The sequence below is a fragment of the Leiobunum rupestre genome, chromosome 9 (genome assembly GCF_980474605.1).
Source record: "Leiobunum rupestre chromosome 9, qqLeiRupe1.1.hap1, whole genome shotgun sequence".
Lineage (NCBI taxonomy): Eukaryota > Metazoa > Arthropoda > Arachnida > Opiliones > Sclerosomatidae > Leiobunum > Leiobunum rupestre.
The window spans coordinates 22,296,234-22,307,504 of record NC_143392.1 but is presented as its reverse complement, the minus strand read 5'-3'; the positions used below and the strand labels follow the sequence as shown (position 1 = coordinate 22,307,504).

The window sequence follows — 11,271 nt, the reverse complement described above, 5'->3', positions numbered from 1 at the left end:
TAATTACATATTTGCAAGACACAGACGAGAAATTACGCGGAATAAGCTTATAAATTATCTCCGAAAAATAGAGAGAGAATCGAAATAATTATTTGAATGGCAATAAGTCTTTATTTAAAGCGATAATTTCCATAAATATAATTTAAAAATGAACGCGACTAAACAAAAACAAATATTAAAGAAAATAAAAACGAAGAGAATTATTATCATTTCAATAATTAATATATTTTTTAATTTAATAGTTTTTTTTTCGTTTCGTGGCAACGTGGTTCTTTGACTCGAATCATAAATAATATTTTTTTGTTAAAATGTAGAGATATTAGGCACAAACGAAGGAGGATTTCAGACCGTTTTGTAGCCTGTTAATGCCCAAAGTGGCCGGTCCGCTAGGGGGCACGATAGGACCAACGGGGACGGGAGACCCGGTGTGCACTTTCTCCATCTGTTGGTGCTGGCTGCGGATGGCCATTCGGTTGACGTGCACCGGGATGGGCACCACGATTTTGGGGGCGTTCGGGTTGGAGTTGGTGCGCGAACCGTTGGTCAAACCCGCTTTGACCCTCTTCCATTTGGCGCGTCGATTTTGGAACCATATTTTCACCTGCACTTCGCTTAGTTTGAGAGAATGCGCGATTTGAGAGCGTTCGGTCAACGATAAGTATTTTTTCGACTGAAATTCTTTCTCCAATTCCAGTAATTGTTCGCTGGTGAAAGCCGTTCTCCGACGCCGCGATTTGCCGCTTCCGGAGCCGCTCGACTCTTTGCCGCCACCCGGCAGCGAGTGTTCGGAAGAGGATCTCTTATTGGAGACGCTGTCGGGAGAGTGGTCCCGTTTCCGGCCCGTCCTAGTTCCGGAGTTGTCGTCGTAGGAAGCGGGAGAGGAGCACTCGTAGTCGCTGAGATCGCTGGGGCAGCCGCCCGTTTCGTCGTCGTCGTCCAAACACGGGTTGTTGAGGTGATTGGGCGGCCCGTCTCGGCTTCCGACGCCGCCGCTCTCGGACGGGTTTCCCCGCAGAGCCAAACCGGCCACCGCCGCGTCCGAAGAACGCTGGCCTGCCCCTTGAAGACCTGCAATTGGAAATACATTTTATGAGTGATGAGCGTCGTATCAATTTTACAACAGTTTTCGTTGCAATTTACTGGTATTGCGGTGTTTTTTCGCTTTGAAATATAGCGGTTTTCACGTTCTAACGCCCAAAAATAAGCCCGTAAAAATAATAATTTGTAAGATTGTCATCGGTTGAAAAAGTATCGAAATGTTGAGTTTCGTTTGTTGACTTTTGGATTATTGTAATTGATTAAAAACAGTAACTTTGTTCAAACTGTTTAATTTTAAAATATATTATAGATTATTACATTTAATTAAAGTCTTAAAGACATATTGTATTAACATAAGTATATTAGATATCCCTTATAAGTAAAGTGTGACAAAAATAACCGTTTTTTTTTTGTTTTAAACCAAGTTTTCTTTACAACGATGGTTTGTTTTACTTTGAAACTATTTTTTCCCTTAAGTACCAAGATTAAAAAATATTCTTTTTTATTTTTTGCGATTATACTTAAAAGGCTTACACTTCTTTGACTATCTTAGTTAAAACAAAAACACAAGTTTAGATGCTTTCTCTGTGCGTAGTCGATTATTAGCCAATAATCAACTATAGAACAGCAGTATTGCTTTAAAATGTATAGTTGTAGATTTAGATTCGGTTTTGAATATTACGAAAGTCCCCAGAAACGAAGTTTTAGTTTTTTAGTTTCGATTATGCACAAACATTTTGGCCAAGAAGACGTTTTGGTTTTAGTTTCGTAGAGTTTTGGTAAAGAAATGTACAAATAATTGGTAATAATTTAGAGTTAATCGAAGCAAAGTTAAAAAAACTAAAGGACTAAAATAACCGTTTTTTTAAACCTTGGTTAAACCAGCTAACCCTGATAATAGACGTAGTTAATTGGTACATTTCCGTGGTTAGGTTGAAAATTGGCGTCAATACGGTCAATTGGAAACTGTCTTCATCCTGAGAAGGCCCATGTTTCATTTTAAGTCAACCATTTAAGTTAAATTTTGATACAGAAAAATGTGTGAAAAATTAACTTTTCATAAGGCAGGGCCCCCACTCAAATTTTAAAATTTTTTATAGGCAAAATAGGATTATATTTCTAAAAATATAGGACTTTATAGGATTATTTTTACAAAATTATAGGATTTTATAGGACTATATATTTTATTTAATTTACTAACTTTATGCATTTAAAAACAAAATCTATATTTAGATAAATAAATCTTCGATTTTCACTTCATTTTATCACATAAATATAATCATGTTAACAATAACAAAAGTATAGACTAGAATGACTCAGTATTGGAATTTGTCCTATAGCTTAATCTAGCAATTTAACTGAGTGGCGGGATTTGAAATGGGCCAAATATCAAAATTATAGGATTTTATAGGACTTTTGGGGAATTTTGCTAAAAATACAAGATGTTATAGGACATTTTTGAAAATATAGGATTTTATAGGAATTATAGGACCTCTGGGGCCCCTGATAATGTAATTACAGATAGTTTAAACTGTAAATATTTAAATCGAAGACCGTCGAGGCAGTTTACGCAAGGGTCTAACATAGGATCCTTGGTTTACGATTGAAAATTGCAACCACGAAAACCAGTCCGAGAATTTCCACACTTTGACATTCTCTCAATTGGAGCCTTTTCTAGTATCTGATCCTTTCAATACAAAAGTCAAAATAAGCTATTGAAAATCGTGTGGATATCCAACGAGGCTCGATATTCCGTTCCCAATTGCGAGACTCAATTCTTGACACATCAAAAGGTGCCGTTTTCCCCGCCAGAGTCGAAGCGGGGAAACACGGTGTAAAATAGAATCTCGCGAAAAGGTAGCCCCCTATAATTCCAAACTACAATAATACACGTCTGATAATAAGCTGGGAATAGTTTGAAGGCTTGACACGCTGGTCCCCCCTTTCTCATTTTAGAACCATTATTACATTGGGACGTGATAGACGGTATTATCAGAAGTACATTATATCTCTCTGACGATAAGAAGTAGTGTTGTAAGTCGGAAAATTTTCCGGAAAATGGCCGAGGCCTTTTTTCCGGAAACTTTTCCGTATTTTTCCGAAAAAAATAAAAAAAACGTTTTTATTCCATGATTAGTCTAGTATTGTTTTCAAATATTAAATAAAGCGACATTTTCGCCTCATTTTTTCGAATCTAAAAGTAAAACTAAACCTCTAGACTAGTTTAAACTGATTTGCAATGTAACACTATTAATTTGTAGTAGTATGTTTACTGTTATTAGACATTTTATATCGATAAAAACATTAAAAACCCTTAAAAAGTAATTTATGTTTCAATTTTTTTATTTTTCCGATTTGCGGAAAATTTTGCGGAAACGTTTCCGCAATTCGGAAAACTTTCTGGAAATTTTTCCGCATTTTATTTTTTCGGAAAATGAACAACTCTAATAAGAAGTATCCATCTAAGACGTAAGAATTAAATTTTCTCCGAATCGCGGATGTGAAATTTAATATTATACTCCTTATTTATAAATTATATTTTTCCCATTTGTATATTTTTATTTCTACTGTCGCTGGAATAACTTTGTTGAGGCAATCCATCATGGTCCTAATTTACCCACCTCACGAGTTGGGGGGAAGGGAACATGTCACCAGCGGGTGCTTCAATCATGGATTAAATAAATAGCCTTACAGGTATAGTTCTCTGGGGTACAATATTTGCTCCAGACGTACCCTGGTGGCCAGAATTGTCAGGTTATTTAATCCATGCTTCAATCGAGTCGGAAAACGTAATTTTTAGGGAAACAATGATTTAGGGAAAATAAGCTAACTGTCGGAGTATGAGTAAATACATTCTTGGAAAAATATTTAGAAAATAAGTACATCATGTATTTCACCTCGAACAATTTTTCTTACAAAACGCAATTTTTAAAAAATAACGCGAAATTTTAAAAACTCGTCTGTTACATTAAATAAAGGACCTATAATCTCTAATATAAATACACCTACTACTACTGTAAAAGGCTATACAACACGTAAAGTGAATAATCAGCGAAGTATGGGTCATCCGATTTAAGATAATAACATAAAGATGGATACTTATTTCGTCAGAGAAAAATTATATACTTCTGGTAGAATTATGTATTTTCCCCGCCAGGGTAAAAGGGCTGGCAAGGGTTCTTCGAAATCATCGGGGCTTACCGGCGAAAGGCGTTTTGACGGGCGATGTGGGACGGGGGCACGGACCCCTGGAAAAGTCAAACGAGGGAGAAAAGCGGATTTTGTCCATTTTAACACGGCCACAATGGAGGCCAGTTAACGTTGTAAGCCGTGGTTTAAGCTGCAAAGTTTGCCCCTTAATTATTCAGACTTTACAACGTACGCTTACGACTGCCGTGTTCGCACTAGAGAACTTAGAACATTCGATTCAAGAAATTTTGGTCAAAAAAAAAAGGCGAGGATGCTAAAACATATTATTTTATTTAAAGTCTGGTGAATTAGAAAATGGAAATAATTTTATTAAAAATAATGTGGAGGTCTTATTAAATCTATTGTTTAATTTTATGAGGATCTGATTTAAAATTGATAGTATCTGTTCAAGGCGGTTTCTCCAGCGTTGGAGGCCCCAGGACAAACGCTTTTAATAATAATTAATAATCAGCTAGGCTAATACCCTTGGCACCACCTTAGGTCCAAGTCATCTAGCGACTTATAATGCCTTTAAACAGGTGGCCGGGTTACAATGCGTATAGGAGGGTGGTGGAAAGCCCTTCATGCCACCCGAGCCAACAGCTCCCTACATTGTTTTGGGTGCAGAAACTTTACTGCAAGGGCCTGTAATAACTATGCAGGAGCCTGTAACAATGTTCCAGGGCCTGTAAGAAGTGCGGAAGGCCGGAGTGCGCAAAAACCTACAAGGGCCTGTAAGAACCGTGCAAGGGCACATACAAACCTAGCGCGCGCGCGCTGCAATCGTTTGCAAGAACCGCGCAGGATCTTGTACAAAAAGGTAAGAGCCTCTACTAAACTGCAATGGATAGCAATATCCGGTCACAAATACGCAAAAGCCCTTACTAAACTGCAATGGTTTGCAATTAGAACAGCGCAGGATCTAAGACTCTTGTACAAACAGGTAAGAGCCTCTACTAAACTGTAATGGTTTGCAAGAAGAGCGCAGGATCTTGTACAAACAGGTAAGAGCCTCTACTAAACTGTAATGGTTTGCAAGAAGAGAGCAGTATCTTGTACAAGCAGGTAAAAGCCTCTACTAAACTGCAATGATTTGCAATATCCGGGCAGGAGCTTGTACAATAACCGCTGTACCATCAAGCTCGAACCTGTATAAGAACCGTGTAAGGATCTTTCTAAACATACAATGGCTAGTCTTTTTCTCTGAAAAAAGACTCCCAAAACAGGCTAAGTTACAACGAGTTAAATGTCCCTGTTAGAAGGACCAGTGAAATATATAGAAAACGCTTAAGTTAAATTCTAAAAAGAATTTTGTCTAACTTTTGAAATCTAGGAAAAAGGAATCCAATGCGAACATGGTAGATGACAGGATGGGAAGTTGCATTTTGCGTCTACGGCTGAAACTCGCTGGCTTGTCTAAATCGGATCACAAAGCCCCTTTTTCCGGGACATAAGGATCGAGCCCCGCATTCGACTGTAAAGGTTAATCCTTGGATTTGAAAGGAGCAATCAATGATCCCTCGCGCGCTTTGTTAACACTCTAATCCTCGTTCTATTGTATCGGACCATCCAGAAACGATTTGCCTTCTGGGAAATATATATTAGAATTAAATATGCCGGATTATCGACGCCGATTTTAAGGTTGGTTTTTCCGATCCCATTCTATAAAGGGACCGATTTTTCTATAACTTTTCTTCACTTTTTGGAGGATTTTTGGGGATTTTCCTCGGATTTGTGGTGTGAAAAAAAATGCTACAATACAGCTAAAGAAATAATTTGTCGCCTCCTGTTTCCTTTTGCATTTCGACATGAGATTATGGTTTCCTACCTATTATATGTCTAAAGTTATAGGTTCATGATGGATAGCGTTTTCTAGAGATCAACATCAGAATTATACCTAAATTAGGCTCGAAATATCGGAGGTACCATATGGCTACCATCTTAAAAATCACAAATTTACGGTTAAGAAATTTTTTATTATTATATAGACCGAGAAAATGTGTAAAGGGAGAAGGATACCTTAACAGGGGTAAAGCCATTAAAGGTTGACGTTTAAATACCCGAATTCTAACCAGATGGCGCCAACAGTCTGAGAAGTAGATATCGTAAGTAATTCAAAAACCGCGAAAAATATTATTATTTACGCCAAATTTATCCCGAGTTGAATTTTTCATTACAGTTTTTACATTAAAATAGTGTTAGAAGTGTTAGTATTTATTATCTTCCTATAGGCGCCATCTAGTATAAATAAAAGCGTTAAAATCGAACCTCTAATGGCTTCGTTCTATATGCTCAATTTATAATTTAAGCAATTATTTAATTGGCCTATTTTATTAAAATTGATGAACGATTTAAAAATGACATGCGGAATAATTAAGTTAAGGTAACGGAATTTGCATGATATCGGCATTTTGAAAATCGCTAATTTAATCACGCACACGCGATCAGATCGGATTTAGCACGATGGAATGATCGAGCATTGATCAAATTGTTCGTCAAATGAACAGTAACAACGTAATTAATTGTTGAGACAATTAGACGCGACCGAGGGTGCCAATCTGGCGTCGGAGCGGCTAGCGAATATGATGTATAGAGCAGGATATTAAACAAGAGTTGTGGCCAATCTATCAAAGGTGTCGTATAGTTACGCCTATGACTCAACAAAGAAGAAATGAAACCTCGTTGTCATTAAAACTATTATATATATATATATATATATATATATATATATATATAACTATATTAAGGTGATATTTAATGCAAATTATGTTTACTCAGCGAGTGATATTGGTAGATAGGTTTATTTCAGGGTTGTTTTGATTTTTTTTAATAAAAATTGATATTATTGAATTTCTTTATTTTTATACAATTTGTGGCTCTGTCATTGTATAATTAACGGATATTTTACTTTTATCAGTTAGTTAATCTTTAATTAAATGAAATATTAATTAAATTTAATTACTATTTAATATTTTAGTTTGCTCAGATTTTCTATGTATTTAAATTTTTTAAGAACCTATTTTATACCAATTTTTATTTTCCAATTGAAATACATTGTGTTATTTAAATCAACGATTTTATATAAAAAAATTACTTGATTTAAATCAGCCAATCCTGGTTTGTTTATATTACAAAAAAAACTTTCAATGAAGGTCGATGGGAAATTTATTGATTATTTAACTATGCATACTAATTTTGTGACTAATGTGGTCAGTAACATTGTCGTTTATTACTTAATTACACCGAAATTTAAATTATTTAGACCTATATTAATTTTTATAATAAATTTTATTTTGAAAATTATTACCAACAAATGTATATATATTTCTCATTGAGGTAATTATCCATCTTAAGTTTATTTGATGATTTTTCAACAACGGTTCATAAGAAAAAAATGTTCGGTCGAAATAGTGACTTACTAAACTATTAAATCTTCAAAATATGGTTAATAAAGTAATAAATATCCATACAGAATTTAATTTCTACGTTTTGAATCATTAAGAGATATATTTAAATCATTTTATATACACCTGTTAGCAATAAAACTACCGGCTAACTAAAACCTTTACACGTCAAGGAAAAGAAGGATCATCCGTACATCAACAGAAGGTTTCTACATGTGTCCTAACGTATTTTAAAATTGCAAAACAAAAAGATACAACCGGATACCCGACGACGAAATACTTGTGTTTAGACGTTTAATGAAACCACTTCTAAGTCGTTCGCAAAATGTATTGGGCCAATAATTTTGTCCAAACGCAAGTGTTTGGTCGTCGGGTATTCGGTTGTATCATTTGTTTCTGCAATTTTACCAAATTTTCAATTTCACAATTTGTTGGGGTACAACTGCCCATGTTTGCTTCCGATGCTGGGTTCTTATACTATCAACAATCGAACGACATTTCAACTTCAATGCAACGGCGGCGATCGGAAAAATTTCCTTCCTGTGCACGGGCCATTATTTGTTATTCAAAAATTCATATACTTAAACTTTAAGCAGGAAAAGGTACAACTCTAAATTTTTATTACAATATTTCTTGTTATAAAAAGTGTTCTTAATATCTCATCCGTCAATAAATACATCGATAACAAAAGTTAAGTGGATAGCTTCAGAAAAATTCTATGTACATGGCTAGATCATTAATCCTTTCTTGGTCACACACTTTAATAAGGTATTTTAGGCTGTTAGCATAACTTAAGATAATTGGGTATAGTAGGGCACACGACGTGGCGATTTTCTGTTTGGACGAATCTATCCAAATCAATTTTTCACTTATTTCAACTTAATATTACTCGCATCTGCAATCTCAAAATAACTTCTGTAAAAAGACTGAATTCGGACCCAAATAAAGGCAGTGAGATTATAAATTTTTCCCTGATTGCTATTTTTTCCCAATTTTAAATCTGTGGGTGCTCTGCCCCGTTGGTTTTTCCCTGTGGAGGCTCGAGCCCCAGAGCCCCCATGGGATCGCCGTCACTGCTTCAATGTCTCGTAGACTTCGACTTTAAGCGCAAGAAATCTTAACAAAATTTAATTTCCGTAGATATCGAAAACAAAATAGCATTTCGATTGCGTACAGAATAGAATGTCAGGACTTAACGCTATAGTATACAGAAAAACGGTATAATTTACCTAAAGAGGACATCTTATAGTTGTAATTGGCTTCGTCTCTTAGGATCCCGACGGCGATGTCCCTCAGGTCACCGGCATCGACCACGTTCCTCCTTAACAAGTTAAGGGCGGCTTCGTGAGGGTCCAAACCCCGAGAGTCCGATTTGGGATGACCCATCCTCTCCCTGACCGCCGCGAGCCTGACGGATTCCAAGACGGCTTGACTGACCGCGTCCGACGTTGTCCTGTCGCCGGCGGCTGACGCCACGAAAGGGTAACCGGGATACATCCCGGCGGGATGCGAACCCCTTTGTTGCAATTGTTGTTGTTGCTGATGATGGTGTTGTTGCTGTTGTTGTTGAAGTAGTAAGTACCCGTTATAAAATAAGGGAAATGGAAACGCGTTCGGTGCCATGGCGGCGGCGGCGGCGGCAGCCCGCACACCGGGAGACACATCCGCACCTCCGATCAGACTTTCGATGCTGAAACCCGACCGTCGGTGCATTGGTGACGTTATTTCAGTTAACATAAATGAACAGTTATAACCTCGACAAAATCGGAAAATAAACACCAAACCTTAACCGAGCATCTTTAAGGCGCGGACTTAAAGAATCTATACCTTTACGTCGAAGACTGCCAACTCCGGTTATTCGGGGTTCGGCAAATACGCGCACAGTAGGTGTCGGTGCTAAGTGTGGGCCTGAGGCGGATCGGGTTGCGATCAAATGGAAGGCGCGCGAGGTTAGCTTGTTATCGACACCGCAGCGCGCGAGCGACTATTTGGAGATGGTCTTTTTAGGCAACTACCGAAAGGACACGAAGCCGCGACGGAGGAGAGAGATCGTCCGCTACGAAGCGGCCACGGACGCGAAAGAAACCAACATTTTTAGTCGCGGGGGGGCGCTGGCGAAGTGTATATCTCGCTATTAGGGAAAAGTAGTAAATCGAGGGGTGTCAACTGCCCCCTCTCTCTTCTCTCCATCACTCTTGCTCAAATTACCGGGCTCTCGAAGCCCCCTTGATACCGATTTTAGGACCCTCCCAAAAAACACCACCCCTCTCTCTCTCGAGGGCCGGCTTCTCGCCATATAAGGGGGTCACCTCGGCGGCATCCCAAAGAGTAACTATCCCCCCCGCCGATTCCCCCCCTCTACCGCGGTATCACGGATTTTCCATCCCCCCTTAATTTTGACGCTTTATCAAATATTATTTTCTTCTGTTTTGAGAGTTAGTTCTCACCCCCGGGGGATCTTAAGAAGTCCCCTCCTTCCGCCTTTCCGAACCATTGTACTCCGTTCCCCCCATTTCTTATCTCTCTCTCTCTCTCTCACACTCCCTCTGTCTCTGACATCGCCATCTTTTATTTCATCTTCCTGCCGAGAGGGGGCGGTACTTTCCCAACACTTGATAACCGTCTTAACTCGTTTTGTAGATATACATTTTCGGTATTATATCTAAGATTCGGATCCTGGTTTTTTCCCCTCTCGCTTTATATTGTATTTTCTTCAACAAAAACCCTCTTTAAAAATTTAAATCTAGACTTAAATCGGCCACGATGGTAATTCTATATAAACTATAACGAAAACCGCAAAATGTGTAATAAAAAATAGCGTTAAAAATGCAATTCATTTCAGTTAAAAATGTTGAGAACTTGAGAGTTAAAAAAAATTCACCCCTCCCCCTCCCCTGAAAGTGAACTTCCCCGCATAGCGACCGAGCGCGACCGTTGGGTTACTTCTACAGGCGTCTGGCCTACTACCAAATTAGAGGATGAAAAATGGTATTCTATCCTTAACGATAAATCTATGTATATTTTTCGGCACCGCTTTTTAACTTGGAGGGTAAATTTGTTCAATCGTAGAAGACGCGTTATTACTTCCCTTTTTGTCCGTTAGGGGCGCCACATGTCGGCGCGGCGGGAGCATTTTCTTATTGGCGCGGACGGGGGGGGGCGAGGGGGAATCAAAATCATCTTCCGTCGAGTGAAAAAAGGCGGGAACGAGGGGCGTTCTCCTTCCATTCGTTTATTGGTTGCCTAACCGCAAAAAACGCGCCAAACGACGCGTCATCGACTTCGTAATGTCTTGGCACTTCGCCAAACTAGTCAAACCCATTTTCAACGCGCCGTCTCAGCAGCGGCAAATTTCGTCAGCGCGAGACTAGAATATATTTATATATTGTCTCGCGCGTTTGTCGGCGAATTATCCTGATAGATCCTAGATGGAGATGACTTATTAGCGGAGACTATAAACTGAAAAATCATTAATGGAACGAACTCGTTTTCGCTAATCGTTCCAACTTTTTAAAATAAAGTAAATTTAATAAGTCCAAATCTAGAATTTCTACGAATATAATTTGAGGGGACTCATTTGGCGATTTAAACGAGTATTGATCAGAACAGTTTGGGCGGTTACGCTCTTATAAGTTATGGG

General features: G+C 38.2%; 1 protein-coding gene across 1 annotated transcript; it reads right to left on the bottom strand.

Annotated features, from left to right (window-relative positions):
• Nucleotides 1–263: 263 nt before the first annotated feature.
• Nucleotides 264–9,344, bottom strand: LOC149926864 (uncharacterized). Its single transcript, XM_090157766.1, has 2 exons — nt 8,861–9,344; nt 264–1,068 (listed from the first exon to the last, which is right to left on the bottom strand). Exons 1-2 carry the CDS (start codon nt 9,342–9,344, stop codon nt 320–322), a joined length of 1,233 nt encoding a protein of 410 aa, XP_090013892.1. The 3' UTR covers nt 264–319.
• Nucleotides 9,345–11,271: the final 1,927 nt, after the last annotated feature.